The sequence below is a fragment of the Aphanomyces invadans genome (genome assembly GCF_000520115.1).
Source record: "Aphanomyces invadans strain NJM9701 unplaced genomic scaffold supercont1.13, whole genome shotgun sequence".
NCBI classification, from domain to species: domain Eukaryota; phylum Oomycota; class Saprolegniomycetes; order Saprolegniales; family Verrucalvaceae; genus Aphanomyces; species Aphanomyces invadans.
The window spans coordinates 871,290-893,063 of record NW_008580158.1 but is presented as its reverse complement, the minus strand read 5'-3'; the positions used below and the strand labels follow the sequence as shown (position 1 = coordinate 893,063).

General features: G+C 54.5%; 13 protein-coding genes across 15 annotated transcripts; 8 read left to right on the top strand and 5 right to left on the bottom strand.

The window, feature by feature from the left end:
• Positions 1 to 61: 61 nt before the first annotated feature.
• Positions 62 to 1,223, top strand: H310_07212 (hypothetical protein). The gene is made up of 2 exons (XM_008872557.1): positions 62 to 206; positions 255 to 1,223. The coding sequence occupies exons 1-2, from the start codon at positions 78 to 80 to the stop codon at positions 1,182 to 1,184; spliced, it is 1,059 nt and encodes a 352-aa protein (XP_008870779.1). The 5' UTR covers positions 62 to 77; the 3' UTR covers positions 1,185 to 1,223.
• A 312-nt stretch (positions 1,224 to 1,535) lies between these two features.
• H310_07211 lies at positions 1,536 to 5,001 on the top strand. Of its 2 annotated transcripts, XM_008872556.1 has the most exons (11): positions 1,536 to 2,028; positions 2,077 to 2,209; positions 2,261 to 2,509; positions 2,563 to 2,673; positions 2,722 to 3,335; positions 3,397 to 3,643; positions 3,693 to 3,827; positions 3,905 to 4,003; positions 4,068 to 4,121; positions 4,193 to 4,256; positions 4,311 to 5,001. In XM_008872556.1, the coding sequence occupies exons 1-11, from the start codon at positions 1,571 to 1,573 to the stop codon at positions 4,361 to 4,363; spliced, it is 2,217 nt and encodes a 738-aa protein (XP_008870778.1). In that variant the 5' UTR covers positions 1,536 to 1,570; the 3' UTR covers positions 4,364 to 5,001. The 2 variants fall into 2 exon arrangements, with proteins under 2 accessions (XP_008870778.1, XP_008870777.1); XM_008872555.1 differs by having other exon boundaries at positions 4,068 to 4,256.
• A 270-nt stretch (positions 5,002 to 5,271) lies between these two features.
• On the bottom strand, positions 5,272 to 6,280 carry H310_07210 (hypothetical protein). Its single transcript, XM_008872554.1, has 3 exons — positions 6,188 to 6,280; positions 5,913 to 6,107; positions 5,272 to 5,854 (listed from the first exon to the last, which is right to left on the bottom strand). The coding sequence occupies exons 1-3, from the start codon at positions 6,225 to 6,227 to the stop codon at positions 5,337 to 5,339; spliced, it is 753 nt and encodes a 250-aa protein (XP_008870776.1). The 5' UTR covers positions 6,228 to 6,280; the 3' UTR covers positions 5,272 to 5,336.
• Positions 6,281 to 6,552: 272 nt separating this feature from the next.
• Positions 6,553 to 9,545, bottom strand: H310_07209 (hypothetical protein). Its single transcript, XM_008872553.1, has 3 exons — positions 8,473 to 9,545; positions 7,890 to 8,411; positions 6,553 to 7,799 (listed from the first exon to the last, which is right to left on the bottom strand). The coding sequence occupies exons 1-3, from the start codon at positions 9,499 to 9,501 to the stop codon at positions 6,624 to 6,626; spliced, it is 2,727 nt and encodes a 908-aa protein (XP_008870775.1). The 5' UTR covers positions 9,502 to 9,545; the 3' UTR covers positions 6,553 to 6,623.
• A 47-nt stretch (positions 9,546 to 9,592) lies between these two features.
• H310_07208 (hypothetical protein) lies at positions 9,593 to 10,288 on the bottom strand (the record flags this gene model as incomplete). The annotated part of the gene is made up of 1 exon (XM_008872552.1): positions 9,593 to 10,288. The coding sequence occupies exon 1, from the start codon at positions 10,241 to 10,243 to the stop codon at positions 9,593 to 9,595; it is 651 nt and encodes a 216-aa protein (XP_008870774.1). The 5' UTR covers positions 10,244 to 10,288.
• A 431-nt stretch (positions 10,289 to 10,719) lies between these two features.
• Positions 10,720 to 11,058, top strand: H310_07207 (hypothetical protein; the record flags this gene model as incomplete). The annotated part of the gene is made up of 1 exon (XM_008872551.1): positions 10,720 to 11,058. One exon carries the CDS (start codon positions 10,720 to 10,722, stop codon positions 11,056 to 11,058), a length of 339 nt encoding a protein of 112 aa, XP_008870773.1.
• Positions 11,059 to 11,076: 18 nt separating this feature from the next.
• On the top strand, positions 11,077 to 11,385 carry H310_07206 (hypothetical protein; the record flags this gene model as incomplete). The annotated part of the gene is made up of 1 exon (XM_008872550.1): positions 11,077 to 11,385. The coding sequence occupies one exon, from the start codon at positions 11,077 to 11,079 to the stop codon at positions 11,383 to 11,385; it is 309 nt and encodes a 102-aa protein (XP_008870772.1).
• A 413-nt stretch (positions 11,386 to 11,798) lies between these two features.
• H310_07205 (hypothetical protein) lies at positions 11,799 to 12,909 on the bottom strand (the record flags this gene model as incomplete). Its single annotated transcript, XM_008872549.1, has 1 exon — positions 11,799 to 12,909. One exon carries the CDS (start codon positions 12,907 to 12,909, stop codon positions 11,875 to 11,877), a length of 1,035 nt encoding a protein of 344 aa, XP_008870771.1. The 3' UTR covers positions 11,799 to 11,874.
• Positions 12,910 to 13,376: 467 nt separating this feature from the next.
• On the top strand, positions 13,377 to 14,873 carry H310_07204 (hypothetical protein; the record flags this gene model as incomplete). Its single annotated transcript, XM_008872548.1, has 1 exon — positions 13,377 to 14,873. One exon carries the CDS (start codon positions 13,377 to 13,379, stop codon positions 14,871 to 14,873), a length of 1,497 nt encoding a protein of 498 aa, XP_008870770.1.
• Positions 14,874 to 14,958: 85 nt separating this feature from the next.
• H310_07203 (hypothetical protein) lies at positions 14,959 to 16,628 on the top strand (the record flags this gene model as incomplete). Its single annotated transcript, XM_008872547.1, has 5 exons — positions 14,959 to 15,186; positions 15,254 to 15,418; positions 15,519 to 15,873; positions 15,954 to 16,057; positions 16,161 to 16,628. 5 exons carry the CDS (start codon positions 14,959 to 14,961, stop codon positions 16,626 to 16,628), a joined length of 1,320 nt encoding a protein of 439 aa, XP_008870769.1.
• H310_07202 (hypothetical protein) lies at positions 16,107 to 18,807 on the bottom strand. The gene is made up of 2 exons (XM_008872546.1): positions 18,140 to 18,807; positions 16,107 to 18,089 (listed from the first exon to the last, which is right to left on the bottom strand). The coding sequence occupies exons 1-2, from the start codon at positions 18,780 to 18,782 to the stop codon at positions 16,702 to 16,704; spliced, it is 2,031 nt and encodes a 676-aa protein (XP_008870768.1). The 5' UTR covers positions 18,783 to 18,807; the 3' UTR covers positions 16,107 to 16,701.
• A 37-nt stretch (positions 18,808 to 18,844) lies between these two features.
• Positions 18,845 to 19,742, top strand: H310_07201 (GrxB family glutaredoxin). The gene has a single exon (XM_008872545.1). The coding sequence runs from the start codon at positions 18,864 to 18,866 to the stop codon at positions 19,638 to 19,640; it is 777 nt and encodes a 258-aa protein (XP_008870767.1). The 5' UTR covers positions 18,845 to 18,863; the 3' UTR covers positions 19,641 to 19,742.
• A 410-nt stretch (positions 19,743 to 20,152) lies between these two features.
• Positions 20,153 to 21,121, top strand: H310_07200. 2 transcript variants are annotated; one of them, XM_008872544.1, is made up of 2 exons: positions 20,153 to 20,920; positions 20,982 to 21,121. In XM_008872544.1, exons 1-2 carry the CDS (start codon positions 20,201 to 20,203, stop codon positions 21,033 to 21,035), a joined length of 774 nt encoding a protein of 257 aa, XP_008870766.1. In that variant the 5' UTR covers positions 20,153 to 20,200; the 3' UTR covers positions 21,036 to 21,121. The 2 variants fall into 2 exon arrangements, with proteins under 2 accessions (XP_008870766.1, XP_008870765.1); XM_008872543.1 differs by having other exon boundaries at positions 20,153 to 21,118.
• Positions 21,122 to 21,774: the final 653 nt, after the last annotated feature.

Genomic DNA, 21,774 nt, shown 5'->3' with positions numbered 1-21,774 from the left:
ACGCTTAAAGAGGCTTTTTTGGACCAATTGCACCACGGCATAAATATGCACTCCTCGAACTGCGCGCCTAGCACGCAATGCTAACAGAGGCGCAAGTTGAAGAGTTCCGCCGGAATGGCGTTCTTGTGGTGCCAAACGTGCTCAGTGAGAACGAGATCCAAGCAGCACGGAAGGGTTTGCATGCAGACTTGAAGTTCTATGGAGTGGTAGGGACGATGTTGCTGCAACGAGGCTTTATGTAGTTGAGATGGTAGGACCATGACAACCTTGCCGACACCGCACACAATTTGCGAAACCTCTCGAGCACGGGTGGTGCAGGAGGGATCCTGGATTTGTTTTACCCGTCATGGCGCCTTGCTGTCGCCGAGAACGAACGAGTTTTCGACGTCATATCGGACCTCTGGGATGCAACGTACGCAAACGCAACGGACCCTACTGACTTGTTCTACCATCCGTTCGGTCAGTTTCCAGGGAAACAAGGGTTCATGTACATCAATCGGGTTTGCTACCGAGTTCCTGATGCGATCGCGACACTACCACGGGATGAAGAAGGTGCCTCGAAGAAGAAGAAGAAGGCACTGCAACGGTCGCTGACTCCCCATATTGACTGCTGTCCAACCAACCTGTACGAAAGCGGCAAAGCGTTTCCGCGATGGCGTCCAATTCAATGCATCACTGTCCTCACGCCCAACCTGGACCCATCGACAGGTGGATTTGAAGCTGTCGCTGGGTTTCACAAGGAGTTTTCGTCGTATTTCAGCAAGGCGCCCCCGCTGGTTGAGTCGTCTCGGCCGCCCGTTTGCCTTGGGGATTTCTCACCTTTGCGCATGCAAGAAGACAATGCCGTCATCGCGCGGTACGAACACGTGCCTGCCGACGCGGGCAGTGTCATCCTCTTTGACTGGCGCATCCCCCATGCCAACAGCTACCGCCATGTCGGAACCATTCCACGAGAAGTGGTTTATACAGGCTTCCTTCCCAATGTGCCCATGAATCAAGCTTACGCTCTTGAGCAACTGCGCCGATACAAGGCCCGCCTACTTCCTGCTGACCATTGGCAAAAGGGCACCACAGACAAAGCCGTCGACGAAACATTTTCTGCGCATGAGTTTGCCCCGCTCGGTCGAAAGCTCATGGCAATTGACCCTTGGCCTAGGGCATGTAGAGTGAGCGAGAGTGGATAGTCCTCTTTAATTGGTTAAAATTCCGACTTTCTCGTTGTGGATTGGCTAGCAATATATCGCAGGAATAAACGGATTATTGGACTCTAGAACACAACTGTGCGAGCGATCAGATGCCGCAAAGCTGAGCAAGCCGTGCATTTTACGCGCGTTAGTGCGCTTGTGCATGCCGCGGTCTCAAGTGAAGCCTTTCAGTGTCTGCATAAAGTGTCGAAGTGCCTTCAAGTGCCGACATTGGTTGAATGAAAAAGATGCTGTTTTGTCCAATCAATTTACACAATTGTTTTGTAGCCAATCAGGAGCGAGATTGGCATTCCAATTGGTGGAATGCATGCGCCGCTTTCGCTCTTGAACGTTGAACCACTAACCTTTCACAACGACGGCGCGGAATGACAGACGATGATTGTTGCTGCGGGGTCATTCCATGCCTCTGTGTGACAGAAGCTCAAGTTCAGCAAGCAAAGAAGCTCGATGACCTTCGAATGATGCTCCGAACGACCACCGCTGCCTGTGACTTTTGTCTCATGTTGCCGTGTCTATGCGAGGGGGACACACTCGAAGCAGAGGAACCGTTGGTTGTACCTTCGAAACCAGTCAAAAAGGTTGTGCCCACCGATGCATATGGACGCGTGGAGCTCACGGGTAGCGACGGAGACACAGTGAAGGATCTGTGGGTCGCGTCAGAGCTAGACGATGTTCTCAAGCCGCATCAACGCGACGGGGTCAAGTTCTTGTTGCAGCATGTATCGATGGACCAAGGCTGCATCCTTGCAGACTATATGGGTCTAGGAAAGACGATTCAGCTTATCTCATCGATTCATAGCTTCCTTATCGACGGCCTTTCTCGGTATGTCCACCCGCCAGGATCAAGCATCCAACTCACTGCATTCTGCAGCGGGTCTCGATCGACAGCATTGGTGCTGTGCCCAACGGTGTGTATTCTGAATTGGGTGCAGGAGTTTCAAAAGTGGCTCGAGCCGTCGTCCCTGCAGTGGTGCCCAATCTACCAAATGGACACGACCAACAGTGTACGACGTCCATGCTCACACCAGTCGTCAGCTCACGTGCGAGTATTCCAGTACAAGTCCAATACGTCATCGCGTATTGAGGCACTGGAAGAGTGGAAATCCAAGGGAGGCGTCATGATCATGGGCTACGAAATGTTTCGCCTGCTCCTTAATCCTTCCCGTGTCGTCAACGAGCCCGTGATCGATGTCGTATCCCATGTCAGCATGGGGGTGTTGGAAGTGACGGAGAAGAAGCAGCGAGTGATTGACCGCCAACTGCGGCAACTCTCGTCCTTGCTCTGCTCGCCTGGGCCTGACCTGGTACACTCCCTCCCACGTTTTCGCGTACAATTGACCGCTCCACCGTATTGTAGGTTGCTTTGGATGAAGGTCATCGGATCAAGGATCCTTCATCAATTCTGTGCGCCACGTTGGAAAAGGTGACCACTCACAAACGCATTGTCCTCACGGGCTACCCCCTCCAGGTCGACAGCACCAATTCCGCCCATTTCCATCTCACGTCAGTCCAATAGAACTCACTGGCCGAGTATTGGTGCATGGTCAATTTTTGCCGCCCAGATTTTCTCGGGTCGTACGACGAATTCCGACAGACATATGAGCGCCCGATCGTGGAGGGCAACGTCGAGAAATCGTCGCAACTGACGACACTGTTGGCGCCGGTGGTGCTCCGCCGCGGCCGCGACCTCTTGAACGCACATCTCCCCACCAAGAAAGAATGGATCGTGCACTGTCAACTGTCGCCGTTGCAACACACCATGTACCTCGATTTTCTCGACCGCGACCGCCTGGAGAAAAAGCAGTGGGACCTCTTTACAACGTACGCCACGCTGCTACAGATTGTCAACCACCCCGACGTCGTCCACCGGCGCATGATGCTCTGCGAGGGGCCTGACGACCAAGACAATGACGATGGAGGAGGAGCAGACGGCGTGCCTGTCGTGGATGACTGGCAGCCAGTGCTTTCGACGACCAAGCAAACTAGGCCAAAAAAGCGAAAGCGAACGGCGGATCCTGATGCACGGGCCGCCATGGCATGGGCCGAGCCGAGCTTGCTGACTGACTACGTGACAGGCGAAGCTGGGCACAGTGGGAAAATGGTGGTGTTGTTGCAATTGATCCGAGAAAGGTGGGTGAAACTTTTGTAGCAGCCCCACGAAGCGTGTCGTTGCTGACAGTGCTGAGCTTAGCCAGACTGCCGGGGACAAAGTCGTGGTGTTTTCCCAGAGTGTGTCAACGCTTGAATGCGTTGGAATGTTTCTCGATCTTGAAGAAGGCACGACGAGTCCGCCAGCGTCGACCAAGTCAGCCAAGCCCCAACGCGGCCAGACGGCAAAGAAGGTCTCGAGTGCAAAGAATCACGCGGCGAAGAAATCGCGCAAGTACCTCGTGATTGACGGCAGCCTCTCTTCGTCCAAGCGCATGGAGCACATCAATGTAGCCCTCCCTTGTGCAGACTACCAAGTGACAGTGGTGCCACCTGTAGACGTTCAGCGATCACAAGAGTGGCGTCGACGTGCTGCTCGTGTCGACGCGCGCTGGAGCGGAGGGCATCAACTTGCACGCCGCAAATCGACTGGTGTTGTTCGACGTGAGTTGGAATCCATCTCACGACCATCAAGTACGTCGAACGGTGCACATCCTTTACTGAGTTGGAGATAAAGCAAGCCGCAATGGAACTGAATCGGCCATTTGTAGAGCATGTGCAGATCCCATCGCATTGGCCAAGTGAAGGACGTTCACGTGTATCGCTTTGTAAGCCACGATACGATGGAGGAGAAGATTTATCGCCAGCAGGTAACGTGTCGTGGATTTGGATCCTCAGTATATGTTGCGTGTACTCGGTGACACGGCAAGGCAGGTCAAGAAGGTTGGCCTGTCGGCGAATGTTGTGGATGCCACCGCGATGAATATGGTAGACCCTATGATGGCGGCCACGTCCTTCTTTGCGCCGCCTGTGCGCCCGACGGCTGACCGCGTGGCCAGGCCGCACGAACCATCGGGAGATGTTGTCTTGGACAGGTGTCTCGAACAAGTTGGCCATTGGGTGGTACGCATCTCGTTTCGACAAGAGCATGCCAAAGTCATGAAAATCGTGTGGTAGCCCAAGTACTTCGAAGCAGCGGCGGCGGCCACTACATCAGCCGAAGACAATGAGTAGGTTTATTGGTGCGCTTAGCATGTGTGCCCTGCCAGAGCAATGGCGATCCCAAGTAACGGTCCATGGGGCATGTAGCGTATCGCTGCGGTGCTGAGAATGGATAGCAATGGAGTAGCTGCAAACGTCCAGCCTTGTCTTGAAGTGACGTCATCGCGCAACAGGAGTAAGAATCCATGAGCAGACAAGACGAGAGATAGGACGGTCACCGAAGGCATCTCGATCTGGCGGAAACCCAAAGCGCGCACTCGAGGTCCCTTTTTCTCACTCACGTGATACGCCACGACGTTTCCGACACCAGCAATTGCCAACAGCGCGGGAACGGCATAGTCGATGACTGGGGAAGGGGATCGCAGAGGAGTTGCTACAAGTGCGGCACCGAGAAGCATATAGATGGACACACACCAACGCCCCACCGCAAAGTATGCATTGGAGGGAGTGTCAGGACGCTTGCTGTCTCCTTCGACACAGGGGTTTGCAAGGAATCGATGCGCAACCCACTTGACCAGCACGGGGGCGTCGATGCCATTCCAAATTCGGGACTGCACGCATCCCAGGATAACGCATCCAGTGACCGCTGTTGCTGCCGCCACTCGACCGACGGCGTCAACCCAGACCATCTTTGCGTGTTGAAGCGCAATGGACAATGAACTCAAAACGTTCAAGTTGAGAGTACGGATACGTTATCCGGGGGTCGTGGTAGAATAATCAAAGCGGGCGAACAATCCAAAATGCGCGTCGGGCGGCGGGCGTAAGCAGCGCTCACAATGGTGGGGCATGGGGATTACCTCGTGGACTAGCATGCAACAAGGGCGTTGAGTCACTCTTAGCGCCACCACGCGAGATGCGATCGGTGGCCTATCGTGTGCAATTCCAAGTATTCCTTCAGCATGGCGATTTCACAACACCATCATTATAACTTCACCAGCCAGCAACGCCACTATCTTGTATTCAATACCAACGAAGTAAATATTAACAGCAGCTGCCTCCCTTCTTGCCACTACCGCCTCCCGAGGCGGCAGCACCTCCCGCTGCAGCCGCCCCACGCCCAGTGTTGCCGCGGCCGTCGTCCACGATTTGAATCGTGTTGCGGCCACCGTCGCGCGCCCGGCCGCTGGAATCTGTGCTGCCTGGGCCATACGAAGACTGGGGCGCCGCCACGGGTTCGTCGTCAGCGATGAGAGCGCTCTGTTTGTTTTTCTTTGACCGAGACCCCCCCCGCGCGAGCATGCGCTTCGACAAGTCGATGAAGACGTCGTCCAAACCCTTGTTCAACTTGGCCGATGTGTGGAAATGGGTCGCGTTGACAGACTGCGCGTACTTGACAGCGTCGGCTTCCAAGACCTTGCGGTTGCGATGTAAATCGATCTTGTTCCCGGCAATCGCAATGTCAATATCGTCACCGACAATGCGTCGGAGTTCTTTCACCCACGTCTTGACCTTTACGAAGGATTCCTCGTCCGTGATGTCGTACACAAGCAGCGCACCATCTAATGACACGTGAGTGAGTGCCATCGCATTTGCCCACAACATCTCTATCATCCATACCAGCATCGCGGTAGTATATCGGCCCCAACGCATGGAAGCGTTCTTGGCCGGCGGTATCCCAAATGGAGAGCTGCACATTAGTATTGTCGACCGACAATTTCTTGTCCAAGTACGATGCTTGCAATGTCGACACTTGACGGTCGTCGTATTCGTTCTTGATGTATCGCACGAGAATTGACGTCTTGCCCACACGCCCTACGGGAAGTCCATCGTCATTCACACTGCTCTACCTCACTCTTCCATGGCCATCGAGTTGAGTGGTCTATAGCACACACCTTCGCCGAGAAGCACCACCTTGTATCGCTTCGCCGCCATCTCTTCTAAACAGTCTGAAAAGAGAACCGCCCAGGCGAAGGGGGAGGGCGACGGGACGGAACACGGCCGTTGCAACGGAATTGCCGGATTTTGATTGGATTAAAAACAAAATTTATCATCCAACCAAAATCGGGATCTATGCATGTCGTCTCCGTGCTTCCAGGGAAGTCACGAACATTTTACGACGATGTTGCCGCTGCGGGCGTATGTGCAGCTTGCCCGGGGGAGACAGGTGAGCATGGCGGAAATGGCGACCGTATTACCACGAATTCGCCTTGGAAGCCTCAGCATTGGCCACTTGTACCGGCAGCATGCGAGGTATTTGGTGTGGAACAACCTTGAGCGGTGCATCGTGAGAAGCACGAGTCGTCATATCTATATATTACTTTCATCCATCTACTTCTTGGTAAACAACTTCTTAAGCGCGGCATATGTGTCCTCCGGCTTTTCTTCCGGCAAGACGACCACTGGCTTGTGTTTCTTGGCAGGTGGGATGGCGGCACTGTCGTTCAGTGTCCGTGTTGCATTGTGGCTACCTGGGGTGGCGCTAATCGATTGCGCTGCTTCATGCTTGGCGAGGAGGATCGTGTCCAGGAACGAACGGTACAGGGACCGCAGGGGTGGCAGCACATGTGCAGGCGCGTCAAACAGTCCCTTGTCTTGCGACCTGACGGCAGCTTCTCCATTCGCTATGTCTTCGTCCGTCTTGTCGTCTTTGCCCAGGTTCAAGCCATACATTCGTTGGAGCGACGAGACCTGGGCGGGGGCAACAGTGGGTTCGTGGGCCACGACGGCGTGCTCATCGCCGACCAAGTACACGTGGCTCACCGTGTCCATCACGATGAGGTTCTTCTTGTAAAACACAATGGCGGCAGCATCCACTTGGCGTAGATGGTGGAGAGCCGTGGGCAGAGGCGACGCAATGTCGAACGCAATCACGTGCGTCGTCACGTCCAGCGTCTTGGACTTGGTCACGACGGCCAGAACAAGTTGGTCCGACTCGGGCGACAATGCAATGCACGTCACGGGGAGGTTGTAAAACCAAGTGATCGTGCAAGTGAGCAGCGACCACACGTACACGCCAGACACGGTTCGGACCGCGACGTGGGGCGAGTTGGCTGCAAAAAGGATATCCTTGATGGCGGCGTTCGGGTACGACAAAACACTTTGGAGCACATTCGTGGCGGGGTCCCACAATGTCAGGAGCGAGCCATACGCGACGGCGAGAAGAGATCCATCAGGAGAGAACTCGACCGCGCCAATCCCGACCTGGCGGAACTGTGCCAGCGATCGACACGTCCATCCGTTTGATGTCGGGTCGTGCCACACTCGGAACTCGCCGTGGTTGTCCGCCGTGACGACGATGCCGCCATGGCTGGCCATCGCCGTAATCACGTGGTCTCCGTGCGGCATATCGACATCCGTGTGCATTGCAAACGACCCGTCGCTTTTGCGCGACCAGAAGCGAAGCACGCACTCGTCCAGCGTCGTCGTGACGGTGGCCATGGTGCGAGCTAGTGGGGCAAAGCAGATCTGCGTCGCGTACGTTCGTATTGGTGCTTCATCGTCCGTCTAGAGAGGGGCACAGTCAACATTTGTCAAAAATCGAGCCAAATCGAGATGCCGCCGCATCTGAAAGGCCAAGAGGATTTGATGATATACCCGAGACACTTGGTTGCGCTGGGTCAGCGCGAGCGTGCTCACGACGCGATCCTTGAGTGGGTTGTAGAACTGAACATGCCCCACTAAACTTTTCGCCTGTACCGCCAGCGTGTTCGCCCACGGCTCAACTACAAGCCGCCGACCAACAAGAGTCTTGGACGCAGAGAGACCGACTCGGCCCAGCCCGCCCTTTTGCCACTCGTGTATGTTGGTCACCGGATTGAACGACAAGATCGAGTTGTCGTGGCAAGCAACCAAGTACCCCGACCCGTCCGTTTTGGTAGCGATGCTGCTAAGCGCCGCCGACAGACGCGGCATGTACTGGCGCCGACCGCTTTCAAGATGCCACAATACGAGCACAAATTCTTCCCCTCCCGACGCAACATAGCTCCCATCGCGAGAGTATGCGACGCAGCCGACTCGATGCGCGTGCCAATGGAGCTTGGCTGGCTGGAGGCCTTTGCCCGCTGTGTCGAGGTGCCGCCACACTTGCATTTGACCCATCGAGTCGCCCGTCACAACCTGCCAGTTGTGTGCAGTTAGCCACGAGGAGGATAACTTCAGCGTCGAGCCATCGACGTACCTCATCCGACGTCGGATGCACAGTAACACATGACAATTGACGAACATGTTCCAAGCGGCTCAAGACAAACGCGCGGGGGGTGGTGTCGCCTGTGTTCTTGACGCCCAGTCGAAGGTAGAAGACGTGGGACGATGCGATGATAGCGACGGCCGCAATGTAGTCAGAGTGAATCGACCGCTGCTGCATGTGGGCGCCGTAAAACGGCATAAACTTGCGCTGGATGAGCTCGGTTTCGATCGCGCCTTTCGACAGGTTGTACGTGACCAAGCGCCAGTGGGTTGTTTCGAGACCGTGCAAGTTGAGCGTCCACTTAGGACGATGTTCGTCCTTCTTCTTCTTTCGCAGAGCAGCCTTCTTCTCCTCTGCCGACAACTCTTCCGCCGGAGAGACTGTCCCTGCATCTTTTCGCTTCGCCTCCCTCGATTCCTTGCTTAGGACCACGGCATGCATGCGATCAAGGCGCGCGGTATCGTTGAACACCAGCAGCAACAACGACGGATCAACAGAACTGGCCTGCATCCACACCACAGGCGCTTCCACAGTATACGACTCAAGTGGCGTCGCCTGCGCGATATCCCACACGCGAAGCACATGGTCGGCTGTGGCAACATAGAGCTGTCCAGACTTTGTCGGGTGCAACGCAAACGCTGTCACGTGGGACAGGTAGTCTGCAGGGATGACGAACTTGTCGACCTGACGCTGGATCCACAGTCCTTTGTGCGCCGCAACGGTGGCCGCGTCATCGTCAGGGTGGGGGTTCTTGTACTGGGTTTCAAAGTGTGCGCGGATGTACTGGTTGCGGTACCGCAGACGCAGTTTCTCGGCCTGTGCATTCGTGTTGGGGTCAGCCGATGTGGTGGCAGCTCGGAGATGGTGCACCACTTCGCCCGTCTTTGTGCTGCGAACAACGACACAGTCACCTTGGGCTTCAAATACCAGCTTTCCGTCCGAGGACGTCTTGATGCCGATGCAGCGTTGGGCGCGCGTACATCCGCTGCTGAGTTTCTGGGCCGCTTGAGGAGCAGTCATCAGCCTCTTGAATCAATATGAGATTGCCGCGCCTTCAAATTGCAAAAACGTCCAAATGAATGGCTCTTGCGTGAACCAATCGAAACGCGGCTCACACCATTTCAAGGTTTCCACAACAAGTAAATAGCGTAAACTTAAAATAGTGTTGAGATCGCCCAAAACTGCGTATGACGGCGAGGTGACCAAAAGCGCTGGAACTATACAAGAGCGCTTTGCTGAGCCACTCGAGGCCCTCGTACAACCCGGCCGCAGTGACGGCTACGCAGGGCTGCATGCAGTGTGCATTTGGCGTGACTGCATCCAGTTGCAACTTGTCTGAGAGTTCGGAGATGGACAAAGCGTTTGGGAGGTCTTGCTTGTTGGCGTAGACAAGCAGCTTGGCGTTTTCGAGCTCCGTTTCTTGGAACATGCGATGGAGTTCGTCGGCTGCTTGTCCAACTCGTTGGATGTCGTTCGAATCGACGACAAAGATCACGGCGTCTGTGTTTTGGTAATAATGATGCCATACCCCGCGCAGCTTTTCTTGGCCGCCAATGTCCCACGCGGTAAACTCGACGTTCTTGTAGCGGAACATTTCAACGTTGAAACCGACTGTGGGCGTCGTATGCATGGTCTCGCCGAATTTGAAGTTGTACAGGATTGTGGTTTTGCCAGCGGAGTCGAGTCCAAGGAGGAGGATGCGGCGTTTCTTCATCGAGAACAAATCTATCATGTGCATGAGTTTGGCCATGTATCCACCCATGTGTCGCTCCGTAGCGCGTTGCCGAGATCGCGATTTGTGACGGAATGCCCCAATGTGGCCACTGCAGGCCAGAACCCGATGGCCAATCAAACCGTCCCACCTTGATTCGAATGCACGTGTTTGATTGGCTGTACAGAAAAACGACCAAATAGTCAACCAATTAAATTGCCCTATATCCTTCATGGCTGCACACGATTGGTCCAGTTGGGAGAGCTTTGATACACCAAACTGGACAATCGACAATAGCACGACAAGTTGAAATGAAGTCAAACGTTGCTTCTGGACGCTAGCCCTGCTGAGAGGAACACCCCTCCAAGGCCATGGCGACCGTAGTTTCCCTGATAAGACTTGGTGGTGCCGCACCCCCACCCCATGGTCAGCAGTCGTCAAGGTTGAACAGGGCGTCGAGAGACATCCACTCACCGTGAGCAAACGTCTGGCATCTGTCTCAGTGATTCGCGAAGGTACTTGGGATAATGAGAGCATTGGTGGTCACGACCATGCTTGGTAGACAACAGTGCGAGTTGAATGTTTCAAAAGTGCACTGGAATAACAACGATGTGGACGAAGAACGGACGAACGAAATGATACCAACGATTTTCGGTGTCAAAATCGTCCCGAATTGCACCGTCCACCCACCGTCCGCCGAACCAAGTCACGAGTACCCGTTCACGTCCATGAAGTTCCTCCAACAAAGCAAGATTTGGCCGGGAGATCGCTCGACATATCGAAACACCACGAATATGCCATCCATGTCAAGTTGGTGTCGCGAATGGTGTCGTCCGAGTTCTTCCAAAACTGCTGAGGCGCAGTAGCACTCGCTCAAACTGGAAATGAGGGGACATAAAGTAGACTTGAGCAACCGCTGTGATGCCACACGACGCAGCCAACGTGGCTTCTATCAATCCAAGTGCTGCTGGTCGACAAGTGAATTTCAAGTCCGTGTCCTGCGAGCGGTTCGTCGCGCGGAATGCCACGATGGGGATGACGGAGAGTGTTATGTTGGCATGCGACGCCGTGGGGGTCTGTCTGGGATGCAGCCACTGCGGCTGGGCGTTGCAAATGTGTACTCTGCAAAGAGAGAGAAGCAGCAAGACTGCGTAATGTGGTTCTACGGTAGTAGTTCTTGCAACGTTGACTAGATTCAGGACTCGATTTTTCTCATTGGCGGAATGAATTTTTCAAATTATTGGATTGGCTGATTTCAAATCTTATAACCATTTGATTGGTCGATTTTGGAAAGAACTATGATTGGCTATAAAATCTGATATATTCCAGAGTTTCGTCTATTCGTGCGCTTCGACACGACCCCACGTCGCATGGGCAGCTAGAACACAGTCAAATTGTGCAAAGGCAGGCAAAGTCGTCGCGCTCAACAACCTATGGTCACCGGCCGTGTATGTAGTGTGCCGGTGATCTACAGGAGTCGCCCTGCGAGATTAATCTCGACATTTTGACGTTGTTGAGCTGTATGTATCGGCGTACCGGCACCCGGGACGAACTGCACACGGAAGAGTTGCGACATCCTGAATTGGCACATGAATTTGCCCTTCTAGGTTGCTCTCATACAGACTCGAATTGTCGTGACACTATGTGAACAGCAGAGAGCAGAATGGCACATCTTTGTATGTCTAGTTGCCGGGTTGGAAAGACAATTGACGTCGATGCCACTCTGCATGATACGATCGCCACTTGTCTGCGTGGTCCGTGAGAATTAAGTTGAAGGGGAAATATGGCGACCGCGACGTTGGGCCATTTCGATGCTCCAATGACGCCATGTATTCATTGAGCACGATGCCGACCGACGCAGCATCCACTGAACCACCAAACGAGTTGTGGAACTGAAACTCCAATTTGTTGAGGAGCTGAGGGGCCGTGGCGCACGGACTGCGCATCGTGGCCTCCACCGCGTCCATGACAGGAGCCCAATTGTAGTCGGTGTGCATGTCGTTCCAGTCAAGGGGATCAGGGTACCAAGCTTCACGACAAACTCGGTCGCTCTGCCCCCATGCGTTCGAGTTGTCGCTTCGACTAATGCCAATGTTCACCACGACGCGTCGATTTGCTGCGATGAGGTCGCTCAACGTCGCTCTATTGGCGTTTACAGCGGCATCCAACGGCTCGCCGCGCCAGATGGCCATCGATCCAAATACTTGGCGCACAACAGCTCGAAGTTCTTCCCGTAACGTCAGCGTGCTAGTGGCGACGCCGTGCGAGTTGACTGCTTCGAAGTCGGAGATGTCGCCAAAGTTAAGAATGATCACTTCGCGAGGATGTCGAACTAGCCACTCCATGATGGGCACGAGTCCGGCAAGTGCGGACTGGTATACTTGCGCGAGGTACCATTCGCTGCCGTGGCAAACCATTGGAGCGGTACGCTTGCCTTGCTTCACATACGCACAAGTGTCGATGTCCAAGTACCGAATGCCAGCGTCGAGCAAGGCTGGGCCACTCACGAATTGATTGCGCTGCAGGGCAAACCCAGCGTCTGTGAGTGCGTTGTGGGCTCCCATCCACAGGACTTGGCTCACACTTCGATTGCAGTAGCCAGCATAGCCGTTGCATGCGACGGAAGTCGATTCGGAGGTCAGTTGCTCGACGGAGGCTGGGGAGGCGTTGTCAAGCAAAGACTGAATCAAAATACCCACAAGCGCCCACAATTTCATGATGCAGTCGAGATTTTAGAGTGTTTCGATTCCATCATCCCATGAAGGAAGTTGGCTCACAATTCTGAAGGTTTCATCGTCGGACCTAACGTACAACGGCAGTGAGTTGCATTCCCGCGTGCATGATTCTTGGCACCCTCGTTCCACACCCGCTGAGTAAACATAACAGCAGTACACGCAGTCTCCTTACCGCAACCTGCTCAGTGCTGCCAGTTCGAACTGCTTTATAGTCTTCATGCTGTGCTGACGACGAGGTCTTGTCGGTGAAGTCGGCGGTTTGATGAGCAAGTCGATTGCACTCCGCAGTGACATACTAATCAAAAACTAGTAGTACTAAAATTCTGTTTATTGAAACTCGGATTGACTCGATACTTTTTCTGGCTAAAAACAATGAAAAAATGGGTTGTTTGGCTCCTCGTCAATAAATTCCGTTTTGCTTCCGTGGATCGGGTCACCACCCACTTGCGATGGGCGGCGGCGTCGCGTACACCCGCGGCACCTCGTTCATGTTCAAGCACTGGGTCGAAGAGCCTTTCGAGCTCACTCCAGCTGATATATCTACGTTGGACCTGCCTGGTTCCAAAAAGGCGGGGCTGATTCTGCGATATCGCGACATCGAGCTCGTTGTGTCCAGCGCGCGGGCTTTGCCAGGAGACGGCACAACGACGACAAAGGCCCGCATTGAATTCACTGGACGCACTACCGAGGCCATCCGCAAGGCTACCACGTACTTCACTGCAGCGACGACGACAAGTGTGTCGTTTTTCGTGAGGTCAGAAGTTGAGCGAGCCCACTTGATACACCTGGTTGAGCTCAATACCGTCATCAACCCCGCCACGGCATCGCAATCGCCACCCCCTGAACCGCACGCGATTCCATTACCGTCAGAAATACCGTTGATGGCAATAGATTCGCAATGTCCCGCAGCACCAGCGTTGTCTTCGCATACTCGACAAACCAGTGGCGTCAAACACATCATCGACGATGGTTTTCAATCGCTCGAAACGGCAGCGGCCCTTGAAGGAAAACAAGACTGGGCAGCTGCGCTGCACGCGTACGAGCACGCCCATCGCTGTTTCTTTCAGTCTTGTCCTCACATTCCGCCGGACAAAGCGTCAACTCGCCAGTTACTTCAAGAAAAGTGCACCGAACTGTCCACGACCATCGCCACCCTTCGCAGTCGCATTGAGGTCGCAGCCAGTAATTTGCCACCTGCTCCCGTGATTCCAACGCACTTTACACCAACGATAGCTCCCGCGACAGTCCCCACGGCGCCTCCGCAGCAGCCCATCTCACCAGTCTCGTCCGTGCATGAGCTCCATGACATGTCGCCGCCGTCTTTGCACAATTTCTCGATCGACGAACGAATGCACAGTTTGCACAAATTTGCCGAGGCGCAAGACGTAAAGCGCGCACAGGAACAGAAACTCCCGATAGCGTCGGACCTGGCGCTGCGATTGGCAGCTCTCAAGATGGAGACCACCGTGGTGCCTCCGTTGAGTACACTGGAAGCCCGGCTGCAGCGTCTGCGGGGTAGTGAGCCTTCACCGACAGTGGCACCTTCGTATCTCGCGCCAATTGCCCCAGACGACGGCTTGGCATCACTTGTGGCCAACCTCGACGACGAAGATAACTTCAGTGAGGACGACACCCTCGACTACGCAATGAACGAAGCACTGCAAAATGAAGATGTTGCTGTCCACGTGACGGCCCTTCTCGCAGAAGCCCAGCAAGTCATGACGACTGCTACTTCATCAGCGGTCTCACCGTCAACTCAAGCGTCCAACGACAGTGGCGATGCCCAAGTGGACGCGCTGGTGAAACAAGTTCTCGACGAAGTGGCATTGGAGACTAAAGTCGCAGACGGCGGTGAAGCAGCTCCCCCTGGAACGAAGCACGACGACGATTTCGTCGAAGTCGGCGTGAGCGACCAAAGTAGTGATCGCACCCCGAAAACCCCCTAACGTATTCAATTGGAACTCGTCTGTCCATGTAACCGTCGGGGTGCAGCAAAGTTTAACATCATTGTAACGGCGGAACCACATCGCGATGAACAAGTTTACCGGCGCCGAGAGCGCGCGACTGCTGTGTGTGCTAACGGAGGCAGTCGAAAAGCTCACGTTGCTGTCCCACCTACCGTATATGAGAGGCGGGAACGACGGCGAAGCTGCTGTCGCGCAATCCCAGTCAACGCTTGTCGACGCCCTTCCATCTCGCCCACGCGACGGCCACTATGAGCAAAGTCAACCTCCAGCGGCCGACGTCCTCGCACAGCTCGTAAGTTCTTTGCAATAGACTGAGCTAGCCGTGGAATTCGTTTGGTAAAGCACGTGTTTGTGTCTAGTTTGCTCAAGAAGAAATCCTCCTCCGAGCAACGCACGGCGGGAAAATCGACCTCATGCATGACGGTGGCGAAGGGGCCATGGCCTTTGACGAAGTCGTCGCCTTAACGCGGTCATTCTGTCGCATTGTGCGGCATGATGCTACGGCCCATGCAGTTCTCACGACGGTACGTTGGTGGGCAAGTCGACGTTCGACGATAAACCTCTTCGTTCCATCGAGCTAGCATGAACCCAACAGGAGCCTGACGAAGCATGTTGTGCTCCTAGATTGATGGCCATCGTGAAAGTGCGGGGGCTTCACGTCACAACGGCAGTGGGGGCTTTGCATCTCACAGTAATCAAGAAAGTTCGTATCCACCCTGGAGCCATCAACTCAAACATGGCACGTCCGGGTTGGTGGCACTTAGCGGTTACGTGACTGCCGTGCGAGACCGCGTGGCCGGGACACTCTCCACGAGCGTCGAGCAGGACGAAGCAACACGGCAAATGATGGGCGACATGGAAATCCGCATCCGGGAAGCCGAAAACGACTACAAGCAAACGACAATCGATGTCCGCAACCAGCGCGAGCTCCGCGACATCGACGTCCGGCGATATGCACTCAAGATTCATGGATTGACTCGTACGTATTCAATTGTATCCATGGCTGTAGTTACTCGTGACGATGGATGGCTCCGAGGACTTATCTCGGCGATACGCTAGACGAGCTGCACGACATTGAGCAAGGTGCGGACCAAGCCGCGACGTTAATCGAACAGGATGCAAAGCATGCCGAGTTTTCTTTATTGAACACTTACGAAGGCCAAGTACGTGGACGAGTCGTGTCCAACGAATTGGGGGCCTGGCGCACGAACAAACGACGGGCTGCTGTCGTTCGTTTGTTCGCAACCCACATACGTTGCTGCGTAGGCGACGCAATGCCGGGATGAAGCGGACTCGTTGAATGTTCGCGGCACAAAGAGTAAAGAAGACCACTCTGTGCAGGAGGAAGGTCATCGCAAGCGCAAGTTGAAGGCAGCTGTCGAAGTCGGCAACCAGATCGAGCAATACGACCACGACCTAACAGCGCTGCAAGCTCAAATCGACGCCACAAGAGCGTCCATGGCGACCGAGGTGACCGAAGTCGCGCGGCTCTCGGCAATATTCCTTCGGCTCGACGAAAACTACCGTTTCGCGGCGGCCGACCATGCCCGATGGGATGCAGAGGATAAGGCGCGCCTGGCAAAAGAGGCCGCGTTTCTCAAGCTTGTCGCGCGGATCCAGGCTACATATCGAGGATACATCACTCGAAAGCTCCTGAACGCTCGAAAAGAACGCAAGAAGGGAAAGAAAAAGGGAAAGAAGGGGGCGAAGAAGTCGACCAAGAAGAGATCATGAAGCGTCGGGGAAATGGACGCAAACTTGAATGCGAGTTATTTATCTGCCAACGTGGGTCGAGCTCCTACATGTCCTAAGCCTTGTCTAGTTTCGAGCGGCGACGAGGCGCAGCTGTGGGCGACACAGGGGCTGCGGTTGCTTGCGATTTGTCCGCCGGCGTGCCAGCAGTTGTCGGGTCCGCGGCAGCGACGGCGGGGGTCGTGGGAGGCAAAACGTCGGCGTCTTGGTCGCCATCGCCGCCTTGGCCAAATTCGTTCACGCGGGACTTGTCGACGCGGTATATCCACCGCTGGTACAAGTAGACGAAAAAAATGATGTCGTCGCGGAAGCACGCAAGGCGATGCATCATCGGCATCGTGATCACAAACGCAAACAGATCGTCGATGAACGTGTTCAGCGACTTGTACACCATCGCGCGCCACGGCAAGTGCGCAACCGACTTGAGCTTGTAATTGATGTACAGTTGCGGCGTCATCATGATAAACCCAAACGCGTACACAAAACTCGTTAGCGACGACAGGACCCACGAGTACCAGCTCTTGTGCTCGCTAAACCCAAGTTGGTACGCGGCGTATCCAACCAAGAGCGGGTACATGACATACGACACGTGCGCCACCGCGACGCGGTCGTGCTCGGCCGTCGACGACGCGTAATTGTCTTCGCTCTCGACGCTCCAGCTGCCCGTGGCGGTATCGCGGGTCACCTTGATCGCTTTGTGGATTTTCCACACGTCCAACACAACTCCCAGCCCCGAGCTGAACAGAATCATCCACGACGTGTCGTTGTCGAGGAGGTACAAGAAGATGACCAAGTGAAAGAACGCGTTGAGGACGACTGTTCGCAAACTGAGCCCCTCCATGCTCTTTTGCTTGCGCCAAAAGCTCACGTCGTTCTTGAACGCAAGCATGTCAAACACAGTATGCAGGATCGACACGATGACTGTCACGGCGAGCAAGTACGGGTTGGTTTCGATGAATAGCTTCTTGATCGCGTCCGAGTCCTTCTTCGTGCCGGTCCCCATCGCTTGCTGGTTTCGAAAGTTCTGCGTCATTTGCTGGTACAGCCCAAACTTGATGAGCGACATCGGGTAGTACGTGAGCTCTAGCGGCAGGACCGTCGTCGTTCGATTGATTGCGATCAAGTGATCTTCCAGCACCCAAAAGTCGTTCACGTAAAGAATGGGGAGGTACTGCCCGGACACCGGGTCCACCTGCATGAACGGGGCGATGAACGGCAGCGGCGCCGTCCCCCGCGCATATACCGTGTGATCGCACACAAGGTTTACAAGCAACGACGGTTTCCAGTGCGCCACGAATGTCGTCAAGTCAAGAGCATCGTCGGCGTCGTCGGCGTCGTCGGGAGTCGCGGATTGAAGCAAGTTGCGCCGCTTGGTCGTCTTGACGCGAGGGCGGTACGTAATCAGTTCGAGCTGACGATACACAGTCGCAGTTGGATCGAAATCTAAGCGTACAAAGTGAATTCGACTGAAAGGAGTCGCGACGTGAACATACTCGAGTCCTGGGGGTTGGGGGAGTTGCTCGACCGCGTAAAGAACACGTGGGCGTACAGCGTGGCGTTCTCGTGTAGCACACGATTGCTCACCGACACGTTCAGTTGCGCCTTGCGTTCGGGGTCGTCGGCAACAAAGTTGTAGGTCAATCCGGGCTCGGACCACACAGCGGAGGCGGTGGTGGCGTCGTTGTTGGCGAAATCGAACTCGGCAGACTCTGTGACATAGACAAGGAGGTCGAGCGAGATGCCGAGGGGAAACAAGTTCGTGTGCGGTGGGAGCTTTTTCCCCGTCGAAGACACCGCGGCAAATTTGCGGAACGGATTGAAGTTGGGGTCAAACGATTCCAGCCCAGACACTAGCTGGGACACAACGGGTGACGCAACTTCGTGTTGGACGACATCAAGGTCTGCCGAAGGCTGAACCACCACGGGTTGTTGGTGCAGCGCCGATGGATTTTGCTGATGGCCTGGCGTTTGCGGGGAACCGTTGAAGCTGCCAGTCCACAGGTACGATGTGACCTTCTGGATCCCATACCACAACACGATCATGCGGAGAATTCCGAACCATCCCGATCCCCCCTGCTCTTCCGCCGCCGGCGCAGCAGCGCCACTGCTACTGCCAGTTGGAGGTTCCGCGGCCATCGCAGTAGATTGGATTGATCTCACAAAGAAAAATTCCGAATAACATCCGGATACTGCATCTGCTTCACTTCGGGTTAGACAATGTCGCGGTCGTCTGTGGCGCTGGGTGTACTCGGCGGGCTGGCAGCTGGCGCGGGTCTGGGATTTGTGGCGGCGTCGAAACTCGTGGCGAAGAACGCAAAGAAAATGCTTACGAAGCCTCGCCTGTACATCTACGACCATTGCCCGTTTTGCGTCCGTGCGCGAATGATCTTTGCGTTGAAAGGTGTGGACGTCGAGCTCGTGTTCCTGGCCAACCACGACGAAGCGACACCGATTGGACTTGTTGGCGCAAAGGTTGTGCCTATCTTGGAAACGCCCGAGGGGATTGTGATGCCTGAAAGCATGGATATTGTCCGGTACGTCGACACGCACTACGGAGGTACTCCCATCCTAGCCGATGCCGACCCGACCCGCGAAGATCTCAAGAAATGGATTCACGACTCCGCGGATGTCATGCGTCGCCTATATCATCCTCGCTTCCAAGCGGGATACTTTGCCGAATTCGCGCAATCGGCTTCCCGGAACTACTACAAGACGAAGAAGGAGAAGAGCATTGGGTCGTTCGATGTCTCGATTGCCAACTCTCCAGCGTATATTCAGGCGCTGAACCAGCACTTGGCAGACTTGGAAGGAATGTTGAAGACGCCGCAGACGGTCAATGCAACGCTTAGCTACGACGACATTGACCTGTTCGGGCGGTTGCGCGGTCTCACAATCATCAAGGGTGTCGTATGGCCACCACGGGTGCGTGCGTACATCAGCGGGCTCTCCAAGACCACGGACGTCCCTCTTTTGGACTCGATTGCGCAATTCTGAACCAGTGTAGTCACGCCTTCAACCCGTTGACTTGATATCCATTCACAGACTCAATCAAATGCATATTTCGAAATGGCCATCGCACGACGGCATGGTTCACAATTACTCGACGAGGGATAGTCCCAGCACAGTCTCATTGTCGCAGCTTCTCCCTACTTGCCTCCACTGATGTGGATTCGATGAAGATCCATGCAGCTCCGCAGTGACAAATCGAAAACTGCAACTGTTGTACGACAGAAAAGTTCACGTTTGCCAATGGCCATTTTGCCGAGGAAGCGTGCATGCTTGGTAGCGGAGGGTGGGGCGTTGCGTCGGGCGGAATTGGCTCGGCATACACTTGGGTTCACATTCCCCGGCTGGGTATTACTATGTACTACTAGTAGTAAGTACTAATAGTAATAGTACAAAAACAATGTGATACTGTAGTTGCGGGAATCTATTTTAAACCTTGTTAGCAATCATTTGAGGGCTACCAAGCCAATCAACTAGCGAGCATGGCACTTGGAAAGCTCGTTCGTGGGAACCTGTAATGAGAACCCGTTTCGTCTGCACGGCGGCACATGAGTTTTGGAGGCGTGTCGAAAGCTGTGCTTCTTGCTGCGTTCGGAGGCCTGGGGGCTGGCATTAGCATTGGGTACAAGGTCTCCGCGGCGCGACTGACCAAGGTCGCAAAGGTGCTGGCAGCGAAGCCCCGCGTGTATATCTACGACCATTGCCCGTTTAGCACACGTGTCCGAGCCATTTTTGCACTCAAAGGAGTCGACGTTGAAATCGTGTTCTTGCAAAACCGGGACGTAGCGACTCCCATGGCTCTCGTGGGCTCCAAGGTCGTGCCGATTATGGAAACGCCAGAGGGGATGATCATGAAGGAAAGCATGGATATCGTGCGGTACGTCGACACTCACTACGGCGGCAAGGCCATTCTGGCAGAGTCCGAGGCGGAGACCCGCGAGGATTTGACAAAGTGGTTTCAAGATTCGGCGGACGTCATGAACCGGTTGTATCATCCGCGGGCAGAAACCGGGTACTTTGCTGAGTTTGCCGAACCGGCATCGCGAGCGTACTATCGCAAGAAGAAGGAACCCTTGGTCGGGTCGTTTGATGCGTGCATTGCCAATTCCGCCACTTACATTGACTCGTTCAACCAGTACTTGGTCGAGCTAGACGGTATGCTGAAGACTCCACTCACAATCAACGATACTCTCAGCTACGATGACATCGACCTCTTTGGTCGCCTCCGACGCCTCACTCTTGCCAAGAACGTCGTGTGGCCACCCAAGGTGCGCAAGTACATTGATCATTATGCCAAGGTCACTGGCATCTCCCTACTCGACTCCATAGCGCAATTTTGATGCGACGACAGCAGAAGGTGCAGTGAAGTACAGAGTCGTTTAGCGAGCTCTAGGTTCATGAATACTCTGTTCGTGGTGTGGCGAGTATGAAAAGGTTTCACAGCGATGTAGTAGTATACACGTGTGCACTTCTCAAGTCGTAGCGTCACGTCGATCCTGTTGAACGGATACGTTCAAAAAGTCGGCGCAACCTGATGCATCCGTGCACCAACAGCGACTGTTCGTAATCAACATGGGGCATGGGGGGGTGTTTGCTTGGGATTTTGGTGGGAAAACATCGAAGACAAAATGGCCTTGTCGACGTCACCCTCCAAATTCTTGCACATTGAACGGTACTAACTACAGGCGGCGACAGTTTTTAAGGGACAGCGAAGTTTTAACATTACACACAAATATTCCGCCAATCACAATAGAAAAAAGAATGCAGGGCTTTGATTGGCAAAAATAGCAGTTTGGCGGGAAAACATTTTAAATTCGCGCGACAATTGAACCTCGATGACCAACGAGGGGCATTTTTTGCATGCAATGCGCGACAAGATGAGCCCCCAGAAAAGGCCTCGGCGACGCTACACACAGGCCATGCTGGCTCAGATGAAGAAGAGCTCTACTCGTGAGCTCGAAGCACGGACTGGAATACCCCGAAGCAACTTGTCTCGATGGACTCAACAGGCCAACCAGCTCCTTTCCTTTGATGGGAACCAGAAGCGCTTCAACCTTGAAGGAGCTGGTCGACCTGTTGAGTTGCCATGTTGTGATGCCCTCGAGGCTATGATGCACAAGCT

What these genes read in the sequence shown, in the direction of transcription:
- H310_07200 (XM_008872543.1), top strand. Translation starts at nt 20,201, where the DNA reads ATGAGTTTTGGAGGCGTGTCGAAAGCTGTGCTTCTTGCTGCGTTCGGA.
- H310_07211 (XM_008872555.1), top strand. Translation starts at nt 1,571, where the DNA reads ATGACAGACGATGATTGTTGCTGCGGGGTCATTCCATGCCTCTGTGTG. An exon ending in ATCCATCTCACGACCATCAA is followed by an intron (nt 3,828 to 3,904) that starts GTACGTCGAACG and finishes GGCCATTTGTAG; the next exon opens with AGCATGTGCAGATCCCATCG. An exon ending in AGAAGATTTATCGCCAGCAG is followed by an intron (nt 4,004 to 4,067) that starts GTAACGTGTCGT and finishes ACGGCAAGGCAG; the next exon opens with GTCAAGAAGGTTGGCCTGTC.
- H310_07210 (XM_008872554.1), bottom strand. Translation starts at nt 6,227, where the DNA reads ATGGCGGCGAAGCGATACAAGGTGGTGCTTCTCGGCGAAG. An exon ending in GGTGGTGCTTCTCGGCGAAG is followed by an intron (nt 6,108 to 6,187) that starts GTGTGTGCTATA and finishes GACTTCCCGTAG; the next exon opens with GGCGTGTGGGCAAGACGTCA. An exon ending in GATATACTACCGCGATGCTG is followed by an intron (nt 5,855 to 5,912) that starts GTATGGATGATA and finishes ACGTGTCATTAG; the next exon opens with ATGGTGCGCTGCTTGTGTAC.
- H310_07202 (XM_008872546.1), bottom strand. Translation starts at nt 18,782, where the DNA reads ATGGCCGCGGAACCTCCAACTGGCAGTAGCAGTGGCGCTGCTGCGCCG. An exon ending in CCCCAACCCCCAGGACTCGA is followed by an intron (nt 18,090 to 18,139) that starts GTATGTTCACGT and finishes TTGTACGCTTAG; the next exon opens with ATTTCGATCCAACTGCGACT.
- H310_07201 (XM_008872545.1), top strand. Translation starts at nt 18,864, where the DNA reads ATGTCGCGGTCGTCTGTGGCGCTGGGTGTACTCGGCGGGCTGGCAGCT.
- H310_07212 (XM_008872557.1), top strand. Translation starts at nt 78, where the DNA reads ATGCTAACAGAGGCGCAAGTTGAAGAGTTCCGCCGGAATGGCGTTCTT. An exon ending in ACTTGAAGTTCTATGGAGTG is followed by an intron (nt 207 to 254) that starts GTAGGGACGATG and finishes TTGAGATGGTAG; the next exon opens with GACCATGACAACCTTGCCGA.
- H310_07209 (XM_008872553.1), bottom strand. Translation starts at nt 9,501, where the DNA reads ATGACTGCTCCTCAAGCGGCCCAGAAACTCAGCAGCGGATGTACGCGC. An exon ending in TGCATCCGACGTCGGATGAG is followed by an intron (nt 8,412 to 8,472) that starts GTACGTCGATGG and finishes CACAACTGGCAG; the next exon opens with GTTGTGACGGGCGACTCGAT. An exon ending in AGCGCAACCAAGTGTCTCGG is followed by an intron (nt 7,800 to 7,889) that starts GTATATCATCAA and finishes GCCCCTCTCTAG; the next exon opens with ACGGACGATGAAGCACCAAT.